At 44.3% G+C, this 15,464-nt stretch overlaps 1 protein-coding gene across 1 annotated transcript in view; it reads left to right on the top strand.

Moving 5' to 3' along the window:
- The window catches only part of PLAC1 (placenta enriched 1), a 45,139-nt gene extending 30,642 nt beyond the window's left edge, over positions 1–14,497 (top strand). Inside the window, exon 3 of the mRNA XM_041742023.1 lies at positions 13,665–14,497. Coding sequence (XP_041597957.1) covers positions 13,723–14,361 — 639 coding nt within the window. The 5' untranslated portion in view covers positions 13,665–13,722 and the 3' untranslated portion in view covers positions 14,362–14,497. The remainder of the gene's footprint in view (positions 1–13,664) is intronic.
- Positions 14,498–15,464: the final 967 nt, after the last annotated feature.

Raw genomic sequence — 15,464 nt, 5'->3', positions numbered from 1 at the left:
CTAAGTCATTGTCTCCTCCATAACCACCTCACTGAGAACACTTCTTAGCCCCTGCAGCCAGGCTGTCTTAACCAAACCTGGAAGGCCCAATGATGTGTTCACACAGGGACAACAAGAACCAGAATATTATGATTTCCGGGCACCCTTACAGGTTCATGGACTCTTAAGATGAAGGCAAAATAAAGCCATAAAATTTTGATATTTAGAAGTCATAAATGCTATCTAAAATTTGATTTTTTTAAAAGATTTTATTTATTTATTCATAGATACAGAGAGGGAGAGAGAGAGGCAGAGACACAGGCAGAGGGAGAAGCAGGCATCATACAGAAAGCCTGACGTGGGACTCGATCCAGGGTCTCCAGGATCACGCCCTGGGCTGCAGGCAGCGCTAAACCGCTGCGCCACCGGGGCTGCCCCTAAAATTTGATTTTTTAAAAAATACCCCCCCTCCGTGTCTACAGTCTACACAAGCAGAATCCCAAAAAGGGAGGCAAAAGAGAAGTCCTCCTCTCTGAAAATCAGTTTATTTTATAAATAATAAGGTGGCCCTCTTGAAAGTATTGCTTGTTTAGAGATGTACATCACATTACTGAATGACCGTATTCCTTGACAGAGAGTGCTTCATGCTCTTTTGCCCCTCGTTCTGTGGCACAACCACTGAAGACCCAGGGCAGCTGCCATTTTGTGCCAAGAGATTCTCTTTCCATTTTCCAAGGAAGCAAAGAACAAGGCATGTCCCCCTTATCTCCCCATACCCTGCCTGGGGTCATGCCCTCGAGGACTTATTCTATTTCAGCTTCTACCTCTAGGCAGCCAGAAAAATGACTCTGAACCACCCACAGAACAAGCACCTGCTTCAGTTGTCCCAATGTGAGCATGCTAATCCCTAGGTTTAGGAGAGGTTTGCCTTCCACGCAAAATGGCCAGGCCCTTCTAATAGGTCAGCACTGCTGATCTTAATACCCCAGTCTTGATTTGGAACAGGTGGGTGCCACAGTTGTTCAACTCTTGTTATGACCCAGAGCATGGCTCAAACAATATAAGATTCTTCATAAAGAATCTGCGAGAATGCCAGATGGTATTATTGGAGGGAAATAAACTCAATTCCTTTCTGTAACATCTCCAGCTAATGGCTTTGACCAGGAATAAAAAGCACCCAGTCCCTGGTGCTTTCTTTACGCTCACTAAGTAGGCTTTTTTCTTTTTAAGTGGACACCAAAATGTTTGTGAAAACCCAACTTTTGTCAGGGCATGGGGGCTGCCTAGGCCTCATTGTGTAGAACATGGTACTGATGTAAAATGAGCCACTGAATCTACATTTGGCTGTCTGGTCCCCTGCCCCACACTCTCATCCAAGCCCTGTCTGGAGCTTCACAAACATCCAGGCTTGGTAAATAAAGCCCGGCATTCTTTTTAAAGACATGATGAAATCAGAAAAAGACACAATCTCTGTCCTCAGGGTGGAATTGGGAATATGCGATCTCCCACTTCCGTAACAAATGTGAGAGTTTGGGAATGTGTGGAACCCTTTTTCCATTCAGAAAGATTTATTGGGTGAGCCTGCAGGCCATTCTTCATAGTTTGGGGTTGCCATATTCGGTTGCTTTGTACAGAAGCCATGCACAGTTCCCTTGTCAAAATCGATTGGGAAGGCCTGAATATACAGCGTGTCCTAAGGTTCATTATGTTCTGGGTACACATGCACCTCCTAGAATAAATGTGTTACATGGAAATCAGGAATGACTGCTTGTTCTCAAGAAGTCTAAAATACAAGGAGTGATCAAATATAAACAGTGATCTAGAATTATCTTCTCTGAATGCCTCTGAATTTCTGTCTCTCATTTATGGCCTTTCGTACCCCCTGCACTTCCCCTGCTTGAAAAGCTATTAATTTCCCCACCTCCCCATCACCCTAGACTCTGATCCCCATAAACAATCTATGCTTTTTTTATGTCCTCTTTTTTAAAAATACATTCCCTGTGTTTACTTTCTCAGTGGTGGCATATACGAGAAAGAAAACTGTGGAAACTCCGTGAGCATGGCAGATGCTTCCAGTCCTGTCTTTGCCACTTACAAGCTCTGTGTCTTTTGTGAGTTTCCTAACTTCAATAAATGTCTATTTCCTTCCTTCTTCAAAGGAATTTGGGTTTCTGCCATCAGGCAGCTGCCTCTGATGAATGGTCCTGTCTCCTGGGTGGACTTGGTTTCTGTCTTTGTTCCGGTAACTCAGGAATGAAACAAAAACGTGACCAAGTGAGACGGTCAGGGAAGCACAGACTCTCAGCTCAGCTGGTGTCTAACCAGGTCAGCCCTTTCCAGTCTGTGAATACTCCGTCCTTTCTCTTGTCTTTTGCAAATCTTGGGCAGATTCTAGAAGGCTTGGTCCTTGCCCGTCACAGCCATTTGCCCTCTTAGAGCTTTACCCACCTTTTCCCTAGCTGTGGGAAGTTGCCACCGGAGGCCCTCTGTGCTTTGGTTTGCTTAGCGACCTCAACTGAATGGGAGTTAGGTGGGACTCCCTCTCTTGAAAAACTGGGCCACCGTCAGATACTGGAGCAGAACTCTGCCACAAATCTTGGCACAGGAGCCCCTGGGTCAGGGCACTCCAGGACTTTCCCTTTCTTTCCACATTGATTAACTCATAATAACTCACTATGTTGTATACGGTGTAAAGGGGGAGAGAAACCAGGCAGGCTGGCAGGAGGGCCTGAGGCCCAAATCCACTGATCCAACCTCAATCTTGGCCAAGGCCTTCTGCCCTTCTGGGCTCCCATTTCCACAGCTTAAACATGCAGTGCCTGTCTTTGAAAGACCATCCAGGAGGGATGCAAAGATCTAGGGAGATAATAGGAGAGCTGTGCACTCTATTGAGGGGAGGAGGGGGTCTTTTGTGCAATAAAAAGTATCCAAGTAAAAGAAAATGTTTGAGACCTGTTCCCATACGTGACCCATATGTGTATGTTCAAACAAACTTTTAAAAATCTTTGGATTCTGCGATTGCTTAAAACATTGCTAAGAAGCATAAGCATAGAAAATAAGTCATGACTGCTCCTCCTTTCTAGGTTAAACAGAAAATATTTATACTTTGGAGCACTTACCCTACAGCTGCGCTAAGGCTCCCATAGATGTAGCTCCAAGGAGCAGAGCCCCAGCCTTTTTGATCCAGTGCAAGAAGTTTGGCAAGAGAACCTCTGGTAAGGGGCTTTCCGCGAGCATGCTGCTTGTAAAAAGGCCATGTCAGCCCCCCCCCCCGCCATTTAGAGCCGGGCAGTGAACCCCATTCTGAGTATCTTCCTCAACATCATGACCCACCTTCCTTCTTCTCCCTCCTGCTTCCCCCTTGTAACTGTCACCAATATCACCAAGCTCCAGTGACAACAAAAACCTGGCTGGGGTGGGGGGTGGTCAATCCCTGGTAGACAGTACTACATGATCTTCTATGTATGAGGTGTAGAGGCTTTGGGTGTCAAGGACATCATGAGACTTTCAGAAGAAGACCTATGTACATAACCTATGTGTGCATGGGGTGTGTGTATGTTCTCCATTGCCTGTGTTTATAATATATGTACTAATCATGAGCATGATATGATACATAATTCTGAACACACTACAAATGATGATACTATGAACACACACATGGGAACACACATGCAGCTTCCTGTGATAGAACTTTAAAGACCCTGTTGGGCAGCCCCCGTGGCCCAGCGGTTTAACGCCGCTTTCAGCCCAGGGCGTGATCCTGGAGACCCTGGATTGAGTCCCATGTCAGGCTCCCTTCATGGAGCCTGCTTCACCCTCTACCTGTGTCTCTGCCTCTCTCTCTCTCTCTCTCTCTCTCTCTCTCTCTCTCTCTCATAAATAAATAAATAAAATCTTAAAAAAAAATAAAGACCCTGTCATCTCGTGCCCCGCCACCCTTCCCAGGACAGGAATGCCCTCTCCAGCCATCCTGACCAGTGCCCATCCAGCCTCTACCTGAATGCCTACAGGGAACCAAGAAAACTTGGATTCATACCTACTGTCTCCATTCAGTTGTGAACAACTTTTAGAATAAGGGAAGTCTTCCTAAAAGTAGGCTAACCCCACCGCCATCCCATTCCGCTTCCCTTGTAGATAAGGAGCACCAGCATCAGCATCCCTTTAGCTGTCCCCATTCCTTGGAGCCTCACCATCTTTGTGATTCTTCATGGAATTTAAGATTTTAGCAAGACACTGAGTCAGAAGAGCCATGGTTGCAAGCTCTTACCTCAGGAAGGAAGTAGGTGTGTCTATTGGGTTGATTAGGAAAATATATTTATTAGCTTACAAGGGACGTTGTACAAAGTACCACAAACTAGGTGGCTTAAAACAACAGATACCTTGGGGGTGCCTGGGTGGCTCATGTGGTTAAGCATCTGCTTGCAGCTCAGGTCATGATCCCGGGGTCCTGGGATCGAGTCCTGTGTTGGGTTCCCTGCTCAGCAAGGAGTCTGTCTCCCTCTGCCCCTCTTTGCTGGTTGTACTTCTCTCTCTGTCTCCCTCTCAAATAAATAAGATATTTAAAAATAAATAAAAACAACAGAAATTTACTCTCTCATAGTTCTGTAAGTGGGAAGTCCCAGATCAAGTACCAGAAGAGCCATGTTCTCTCTGACAACTCTAGGAAAGGATCCTTCTTTGCCTCTTCTAGTTTCTGGTGTTTGCTGACAATTCTTGGCATACTTGGACTTGCGAATGCTTCATTCACTCCTTTCCCATGGCTGTCATCCTCCACGTGTCTTTGCATTATCTTCCCTCTGTGCAGATCTCTGTGTCCAAATGTCCCCTTTTTATAAGAACATCAGTCATAATGGATTAGGGACCACCCCAATGATCTCATTTTAACCTGATTATTTCTGTAAAGAACCTATTTCCAAATAAGGTCACATTCTGAGGTACTGGGAGTGTTAGAACTTCAAGTATGAATTAAGGGAGACACAATTCAACCCATAAATATATATAACTATATATATATATGATATATTATAGATAGACATAGAAGGAAGACAGTGACCTAGGGTGGAGGGTTACCTATTATATAACAAATATATTTGCATATGTTATGTACATGTATACAGGTATTTGCATACATTACACACATATATTTCAAGTCTTGGCCCTTGAGAAAAATTTCATAAGAGTTCTTTATTCTTTGTTAAGGGAATGATAGGTTGTCAGGGCAAAGGAGACCTCTTTTTCTTGTTAAAATATATTTTAATAGTATTATATATCACACATGTATATACTACCAGAATAATATTATATGTCAGCATTTTATATTTTAACATCCATATATTACATATTTATTTTAATTATTTATATGTTATGATATACAAATAATGAACATAAGTTCAACCCGTTGCGTATATATATTTTTTATACTGTGCTTGCAACTCGAACTCATGACCCTAAGATCAAGACCTGAGCTGAGATCAAGAGTCGGACATTTAACCAACTGAGGCCACCCATGTGCCTCTGCAATGTGTTGTGTTTTCATTGTTTTTTAAAGATTTCATTTATTTATTGGAAAGAGAGGATACACAGAGGGAGAGGGAGAAGCAGACTACCTGTGGAGCAGTGAACCAGTTGCAGGGCTCAATCCTAGAACCCGAGATCATGACCTGAGCCGCAGGCAGACACTTCACTGCCTGAGCCACCCAGACGCCCTTGTAATGTGTTGTTTTAACTGAAGAATAGTTGACTCACACTGTTACATATTATGTATATATTTTAACCACATGCTAATTGTGTGAGGAAGGTACCAAGCCAACTCTCTGCCCCAAGTATTTTGGTATTGCTAGGATAAGGAGCTGTCACACCCAGTATCAAACCTTTGTTATAGGGGCACCTGGGTGGCTCAGTGATTAAGCATCTGCCTTTGGCTCAGGGCATGATCCCAGGGCCCTGGGATCGAGTTCTGCATCAGGCTCTTCACAGGGAGCCTGCTTCTCCCTCGGCCTATGTCTCTGCCTCTCCCTCTGTGTCTCTCATGAATAAACAAATAAATCTTTAAAAAAATCTTTGCTATTTAAAAGGTATAAGTAAGAGAAATGGAGGGTGATATTTACCGGTGAAATATGATAGCATATGTGAAGATGGGATCGACCTCAAAGCATTTTGAGAAGCCCTCCTACTAGAGGATGTTGAAACAAAACCTGAAGTTGGCCTCAATGTCTCTCTTGCTCTGGATCGGCAGAGCGGAGAGGCCAACCCAGAGGGAGCGCAGGGTCAGCTCGTGGTCGGGGGCACTTAAGCCATCCTGCCTCCGAACCATCGCTGGGAACCTCTGCTGCTTTCTGACGTCCCCCTCCACGCTGGGAGCTGGCAGCTCCGAGGGGAACAGATACGTAGCCCAGGCTTTAGCTTTCTCCTTCCAGCCAAGGGAATCCAGCCACGCAGTGGCCACTGAGGTTGGCCACTGTGTCCCCGTGCCTCGGTTGACCCAGGCAAGCTCCTGCCAGGCACCCCATCGCTCTGTGGTACCTGTGGGCCCGAGCCTTCCCACTCTGACTACACCGTGGCTCTCGGTTGCCCAGACTCAGTCTGGCTGGGGCTTGAGAATTTCTTCTTTCCTCCCAAGTAAAGCCAGTCCGGAGGACAGTTGCACCTGTCTTCTGTCTAGAGGTGGACTTAGTTTACTTGCCCGAGACCATTAGAGCAGGGATAGCCTGTGAATCTGTGGCTGAATCCAGGCATGCTGACACTGGTTGTTTGGGTGTTTGACAGAGGGAAGGAGGACAGTGACCAGGGTTGGGGTTAATATAAGAAGTCCTGGCTCTCTCTGGAGTGGCTGGCCAAGAGCTCATGGAGAGGGCTGTGAAGGGTACCATTGTACTGAGCAGATGTAAAGCCCTTGGCATCAGTGAGCCCAGCAGGCAGGCAGGTAGGTAAGTGGGTAGGCTGGAGACCTTGACCCTTGACCCTTGACAGGGGCCCTGCACTCTCTACCAAGAAATACTCTGCTGCTACTCCAGGCCTTCTGCCAAGAGTTTGGGGAAGGAGTGGTGCAGGGGGTTAGTCAGTAACCAGATTCAGACTCTTAGACCAGACAAGGAAGGACAGGGGCAGGTGGCTGGTGGTCATTCATTGATTCCTTTGCTCTTTCATTCGATAAATATTTACCGAGTACTTACGATTTACCAGATACTGTAGTAGACCAAGACCCAGTTCCTTAAGGAATTTACAGTCCAAAGATTAAGGAATGGAAAAAAATAGGAGGGACCAGGGCAACAGCAGGAAAGAGATTTGGGCTTTCCTTTCTCTTTAGTGTGTCTGTCTGTCCAACCATCTGTGTGTGTGCATGTGTGTGCGCATGTGCACACGTATATGATTTCCTCTTCCCACAGTGTCCTGGCCACAGAGCAATGTACTTTTCCCTCCTCTAATATACAGCATGCCTCCCAAATTGTAGGGTGACAGTGACCACCAAACTTCGTATCAGAGGATCCTTTTCTAAATCTTTTTTTCCCCACTCAAGAGCCAAGGGGTGGTGAACGGCCTCAGTCAGGGTGTCCACATATCACCAGTGGCCACGTTCTGGGTGGGACACACATAAGGAAGCTTGGATGTGGGAAAGATACATATTGGTCAAGTCAGTTCCAAATCAACCAAACAGCCCGTAAAGTCAACTATGGTTTGATTTGGACTTAAGCCATCCTTCTGCTAGGGCCCCATACATGGACCTTGCTTTAAGAAAACCTGTCACCCCCAAATCCCAACTTTGAAAGGGAGAGAGGAATGTGCCTGACCATTTCTGGAAGCCATCTAGAGCCCTCCTTTATTGACACAGGTGTCCCAAAGAGGTGGTGAAGCCCTTGAAGGAGCATCTGATTCGATCTCTGCCTTCAGTTGGTAACATCAGGAAATCATCTCAGGCAAACAGGACTTAATCTGGTTTGGGCAGACCCCCCAGAGACTGCTAGTGGGTTAAAAATGCAGCATGTCACCGTGGGGCTGGGAGGTCTGCATAGACACAAACTCACCTTGTCTTTTAAAATGAGAGGGAACTCTAGGGCTTTGTGGCCAAGGGTATAGCTTTCTGAAAAATCGAGCTCAAATAAATTATTAAATTAAAACATAAACTGAATTAGGGGCATGCCTTTGAGATTTTCCGTACATTTTATGGAAATTATGAAACACATCCCTTCATTCAACTTTATAGTTAAACTCTGCTTCTCTGCACGAGGGAAGGAATTCCACGACCTGATATTTGCAACTTCCACTAAAGCATGGCCTTCTGTATTTATTTGGAAATACTTACGTTCCGTCGGGGTCCAGCTTACCCTAGTTGTGCAGCCTCATTACGGTTTCACTTCACATCGGACTACTCACTTTTTAGTAACCAGAGTTGTGACCCAACAAAAGCTTCTCTTACAAGGAGCTTGGGCTCTTATTTATTTCGCAATCTTTATTTGTGCATGAGATGAACCATGACATTTAAACTATGCCTGATAGCTTAACAGATTATAAGAACAAAACCAGATGGCCCAAACAAAAATAATGCTTTGATTGCTTTCAAATTCAATGTCAAAAATTAAAAACAGCTTTCAAAAAGTCTTGACTTTTTTTTTCCAGAAATGACGTTGGATTTTACACATATATGTATTTATACATATATATATGTATTATAAATATATATGTATTTATACACATAAAATGTATTTGTTATATAAAAATATAAAGTATATATTTATAAATATAAATATATATAATATGTTTTGTATATATATAAAATGTATGTGTATGTGGGTGTATATATGTATATAGATATATAGATAGATAGATAGGTAGATAGATATCTGCCCCCAAAATCCAGAAGCACAGAAACCAAAAGTTGAACAGTGGTTACTTTATAGATTAAGAAGTGTTTTCTTTCCTGCATCCATGCATTTTTCCGCAGTTACACTTAGAATCTGCAAACCCTTTTTTAATGACAACCTTTTTTAATGACAACCTTTTTTCATTGAATTTTAATGAAGTCTTTTCTGGGGTTGAGTCAAGGTGTTTTCCTCTGTTGAGAAAGTGGACATTGTTAAGCATTAGCAGTTCATAATTCTTCTTCCACCCACAATGATGAATAACGTGTGGTTACTGTAACACTGTGCTTCACAAGCCTCGCAGCCTGAACCGAACCCAGATTCTTTTGAAGCGATGTAGATCCCACCAAAGCAGTTATTTAATTCTCTGACTCACTTTCACGTACCTTCAACATCATTAGCATCATCACAGCCCTCACTTTTCTTTGAGCACGGTTAACCAACAAATTCTTTAAAGCTGGGCTTTATAAAAAAGAACTTCCATTTGAAAAGCCTCCCAAACCTTGAGGAGGCTGGCAGGACATAGTCAGAACGTGAGGATTCAAATTTCTGGACTACAAAAGTTCGAGCAGAGTGTGGGGATCCTTCTTTTCTGTTCTTGTTTTCTGAAAGGATCTTCGCTCCAACTCAGATTCATTTTTCTTCACATCAGCTGCAAGAGAGCAAACAAATTTTGCTGCAAATCAAAACCCTGACAGTTCTATTTCCCTGAGATAATTGCATACTGCTTGGGAGTTTCCTTTTGTTTTGACAACAAGATTCTGAGAAAACAATATACAATTGATAACTATGCTGTCGTGAGTATACTGAATTTTAAAAATAAATAACTGTCGACCCAAAAAGCTTCCAGGAGCCTATGGAGTGAGTTCTTTTTCCAAACTGTTCCAAAACCAGATGTGGAAATGTTTAGCTAATTCCTCTCCCCAATCCCCATGCAAAGGGTTCATATGTGTCTCTAACGACATCAGAGGAGATGGGAAGGCAAAAATCCTGTCTGCTTTCACAAAACATACACAGCACAAAACGAATTTGGTCTGCAGCTTTTGTCTCTTTTAGAAAGGGTCTTTTCTTCCCGAGATTAAAAATGCTCCGTGTCTATGCCAATATTCAGTCTCTTTCTTGTAAGACATTAAGAAATAGAGTTCCTGTTCCCAAAGTGAAACATTTCATGATTTTTCTTAAATGTGAAAGATAATGAATGAATGAATGAATGAATGAATGAATGAATGAAAAAGATTTATTAAGAATTAGGCTTATTAGGGAGTTCTTGAAAAAAAAAATAAAGGCAAGGAGGAAAACTCTGTCCGAGGAACTAATGGAAAATATATATGCAAAGACCACATTTAGAAAAACAGAAAGCTACTGTACTCTGTAGCTGCAGGGAAAGCAAACATTTTGCATCCAGGTGCCACTAGCAGCTCTGGGTTAGTGGGCCTCTGCAGCTCGGCTCAGGACGGCTTGTACCAATAGCAGAGCCCTGCTTGGCCGTATGAATGCACCAAAGCTCATTGCTTCTGGAATGTCACAGGGATAATTTGCAATCAAGTCCAAATGGGGCTACGGTAATGCAGTCACTGAGAACTGCTTTCTAAATGCCTCGCCTCCTCCTCCCTTTGCCTCCTCTTCCTCTTCCTCCTCCTCAAGAAGCTGGATAGTAGTCCCAAGGTGAGCACTCCCTTCTCTGCATTTATTTCTTCCTTGTCCTCAGCTCCCCTTAACTCGGAAGATTTCTGGAGACTTTTAAATAGGATTCTGTCCACAGCTCCAGGGATGCTGTGCACAGCCCCAGTGATGGCTAAAAATACCTTACACTTGGCACCCCCTGCACGCACACACAACCTGCTCTTCTGGTGCCCCTTCCCATCTGTAACCCCTCAGCCTTCTTCTTCCTCTTTTGCCAACTACCCAGAGCCCACCCTGTCCCTTGCCTGTCAAATCCCATTCTGCCAGCAGGCCTCAGCTAGAAGTTAGGAAAGCCAGCTGATTGGATGGTTTCGCACTGTGTTGTGAATGACTTGTCACCATCCCCCAGCACGTGCGCGCGCACACACGCACGCATGCATGCACACACACACTGCCTCTACCCCAGCCTGGGAATTGTGGGCAGCAGGAAAGGGGAGGCTGCCCAGTTCTGATGATCTGTACTCAGCAAAACAGAGTGACTCCTGAAGCGTGGCACTGAGCTAGGGTTATCAAGCTTATTAGCAAGAACATTCTGCTCTCCTCCTGGTCCCCCACTCCTCCCTCTCACCTCAGAGATGCGTAGTCTTGAACATGGGTCCCCCTGACTTCCATTTTTAAGTTTTATCTGAGCTCAGAGGTAGGTTTTCACACACACAGGCATCCTCATGGATTGCCCCCCTTGTGTGGCAATCTGTTCCTGGCTGTGAAAAATCACAGAAAAAAGAGACTGTCCTGAGTTTAGAGATTGGTACTAAATGAACCCCTGAACTCGGCAATGTTACTAAACCCCTTTCTTCAAGATTGATTCAGTGCAAGATCATTCAGAAAGTGGATGTGGAAGGTGAGGTGGTCCAAAATGATTGGTCAGGGGGATGACTGTTTTGTTTCTCAGAGACTCTGGGCTTTTTATAACTCTGTTGGGATTACTTGTGAGAGGGAATGGCGGGGGGAGCAGATAGGAAAGATGCTTGAGAAATGGAAGGCTGGACTCCCCGGACAAGAACTCGGCCTTAAACTTGGGTCTCAGTTTGGGGTTTGGACAACCAACATGGAATAGAAGGATTGTTTCTTTGGCCCAGTTCCAAGAACTCCTTAAAGGGCAGGTATTTTTTGTTCAGGGCAAATAGGTCCCGGCTATGAGATGATATTAAGGACAGGAAAAAAGAGAGAGGGGGAGAAAGCCACTCCTAAAACACACTCAGGGTAGGATGGGCTCCGTTAGACCAGGACCAGAGTGGATAGCGCGGTGGTGATGGAGTGATGAGCTCAGTGAGTACCGCATGTCATTCCAGAGCAAGCGATCTGTTTGTATAACTGTTGAGTCATTATCCAAGAACAGCTGGCATTGGAGTGGACTTGTGTTTTGTTGTTGTTGTTGCTGTTTTATTTTGTTTGTTTTGTTTTTTTGGAGGGGTAAGAGGGTCAGTTTCTCTGTTCATTGCTGCTGCTTCTATTTCTGCTTTGCACAAGACAGAAAGGCAGTCCCAGGAGAGACATTTCAGAACAAGCCAAGAAGGAAGGAAGGAGATGGCTCTTTACACCCAACAAGCCCAAGAAACTGAGGAGTCATGAATGAGAGACATGGGGAGGCCCAATCAGTACCAATCAGATCAAGTGCCTGAGTTAGAAACAAAGTCTTTCATGCAGGCCACCGCCCTTTTCTAGTGGGTTCATTATACCATGGTTTCCATCAAAGAATGCAGCAAATTCATCAGTTTCAAAGGAAAGGAAAGAGCTGCATTTTTGCAACTGGGGAAACAGGGAGGATAGAAATGCCTCGGGATGCTTTTGAGTTCAGTGCCGTGCATGTAGTAGGCACTTAATAAGAGTCAAAGGATGCATTTGTATACACAGGGGTGACTTAACTCATCAGGGAACAAAAGTAAAACCTCACGCTTGCACAGACATTTCCTTCAAAAGTTTAGGTTCATTTCTATTTGATGTCATTTTTTAAATTTTGTTTATTTATTTATGATAGTCACAGAGAGAGAGAGAGAGGCAGAGACACAGGCAGAGGGAGAAGCAGGCTCCATCCACCGGGAGCCTGACGTGGGACCCGATCCCGGGTCTCCAGGATCGCGCCCTGGGCCAAAGGCAGGCACCAAACCGCTGCGCCACCCAGGGATCCCTCATTTTCACTTTTGAAATGAGAGCTGAGTCCGAGAATATTTGATGGTGTTCCTCTCCCTTCCTTCTTGCATCGTTTGTCACCTCCTTCTCATATTGTGGGGTTTTTAAAAAAGATTTTGTTTATTCATGAGAGACCAGAGAGAGAGAGGCAGAGAACAGGCAGAGGGAGAAGTGGGCTCCATGCAGGGAGCCCAATGTGGGACTCGATCCCAGGACCCTGGGATCACAACCTGAGCCGAAGGCAGACTCTCAACCGCTGAGCCACCCACGTGGTACCCCAGACTATATCTCCTTCTCTGACTTTTATTAACTCCTGTTTGTCTCTAACCAACACAGGACAATAGGGAGGAGTCTGTTTGTGGCATATTAGAGGACATGGAGGCCCTTAAAGAGGGCAGTGCTGCCAGCTTGAATTAAACTGTATCTCCTGTCGCCTTAGTTCATGTGTGGCATGAAAAACAGTTTCATTTCCTTTGTTGGGGTTGCACACAAAGGGATGCCATCACTGACCAATGTTGACTCTCATTCTGAAGATGAGGGACATGTGCTTTATACTGCAACAGTGTGGCGAAGCCACTTAGAGAAGCTGCTGTCATCATCTAGCAACACGAGTTCCAACAATGAAATTAAAATCCTGTTCTCTCTCACAAGAAGGTTTTCCTTTTCTTTGTTTTGTTTTCAGTTTTATTGAGGTATGACTGACAAATAAAACTGTAGGATATTAAAAAATAAAAAAAATAAAAAATAAAAAATAAAAAATAAAAAAAAACAAAAAAACAAAAAAAAAAACTGTAGGATATTGAAAGCGTACAACGTGATGGTTTGACATACGTATGCATCGTGAAAGAATTCACCCAATCGAGTTAATGAACACGTCCATCACCTCACCTTTTTTCCATTTAAGTTCTCCTCACTTCACCTTTTGAAAATACTTGTTTTAAAAGGGAAAAAATGATTGTGTTTGAACTTTCAATAGGCAATAAGATGATTGACCTTTTGTGTTTTTGTGTGCTCTAGAAATCCTCACCTGACAGCATCCTGATTCCTGAGAGTTGTTACCTGATCAACTACAAGGATGAAAGTTTTCGAGTTGATAGGAGGGATGGTCATCCTTGCCTCTGTGTTCTCAGCCTGTTCCACACAAAGCCCAATGACTGTACTGTGCTCTATAGACTGGTTCATGGTCACTGTCCACCCCTTCATGTTGAATAATGATGTGTATGTACACTTCCATGAGTTACACTTGGGCCTAGGGTGCCCTGCCAACCATGTCCAGCCACATGTCTACCAGTTCACCTACCGCGTTACCGAATGTGGCATCCGTGCCAAGGCTATCTCTCAGGACATGATTATGTACAGCACTGAGTTGCACTATGCTTCGAAGGGTACCTCTTCTAAGTATGTGATCCCAGTGTCATGTACTGCTCCCCACCGGTCCCCATGGCTTACTCTGCCCTGTTCTGTAAAAGTAGCCAGTGAAGCCGGGGCCACAGCCCAGAATGGTGAGGCAAGCTACGAGGTGTTCACCTTGTCACAGTCTAGCCAAAGGCCCGACTGCGACTGTCCACCTTGTGTGTTCAATGAAGAAGGGCATGCCCAGGCTGCACACCACCAAGTGGAGGCTGAGGAGGGCCAGCTGGTGCTGCCATCTTCCTCTGTTGATATTTCCGAGGATTGGTCTCTTCGCTCAGACGATCTCCTTGAGTCCATGTGATCCCCAGGTTTGGTATGGGGGCGGTTCCTGTAGATAGATGCTTTTTCTAACATTAGTATAGAGTATTTTTGAATATCAGACAAACGTGTTTTGGAAGCCCCCTTATGAGTGCCTTTGAGAGAGGGAAGTTCGTGGTTGTTTCTTGAATAAAGCTGTTTTATATTTTTATATATTTTTAAAAGGAAAAATAAAACTTTGGTGGTATAAAAATATCAGTTCAACATTTTGATTTAATAAGCACATATATAACTTTTGCTATGGGCCACAGTGTTCTCAGGGCTTCACAAACATTAGCACCCAGTCTCTTCTGTCTGAAGCGACTGGGCTCTGCTCAACTGAATCCCTCCCTCGGTGTCCCCATTTCACTCACACTATGCACCTCTCAACCTAGCACTGAGCCTCACACCTTCTTGGTCTGATCAATGGCTGTACCACTTTTCATTCACGGGAGGCATAGATTCCACTCGTGATTTATAAACCACCAGTGATTCTAAGGATTGCTCAAGTCATGTTCCACCAACTTGATGGTAAGCTCCTGAGGCCAAGGGCTGGATCTTCTATTTAGTCACAGACCAGTAGTACTTTGGAAGGAGTTTTGTTCCCTGACTTATGTGATCAGCAAATTTTCACCCAGGTTTGGCTCTCCATTAGCTTTCACAGACCCTCGGAAGGGAAGAGGTGAGTAAATATATTCAACAGATATTCACTGAGTGCTACTACATGTCGGGTACCATTCTTGGCACTGAGATGTGACAGTTAATAGAAACTGAGGCCCAGAGAAATTGAGGTCACACAGGTAATAAACAAACGAAAAGCAAACAACAGTACGTCCAGATAGCAATGAAGGCCATGAGAAAGCTTGAAACCAGGTCGTACAAGAGTCGCTGGAGAAGGGATCAGAGCAGTCTCAGGGACTCCGAGGCCTCGTCTTTTGAACTGAATATTGATGTGAAGAAGGAGCCAGCCCTGGGATTATCTGAGAGAACATTCCAGATAGTAGCAGCATCTCATATAATCTTCACTACAACCTTGATCCATTTTACAAATAAGGAAACTGAGGCACAGAATGATTAAGAGACTTTCCCAAGGCCACACACTATTAA

This window comes from Vulpes lagopus, chromosome X (assembly GCF_018345385.1).
Source record: "Vulpes lagopus strain Blue_001 chromosome X, ASM1834538v1, whole genome shotgun sequence".
NCBI lineage: Eukaryota > Metazoa > Chordata > Mammalia > Carnivora > Canidae > Vulpes > Vulpes lagopus.
The sequence above is the reverse complement of the archived record's forward strand: the minus strand, read 5'-3'. Positions and strand labels throughout refer to the sequence as shown.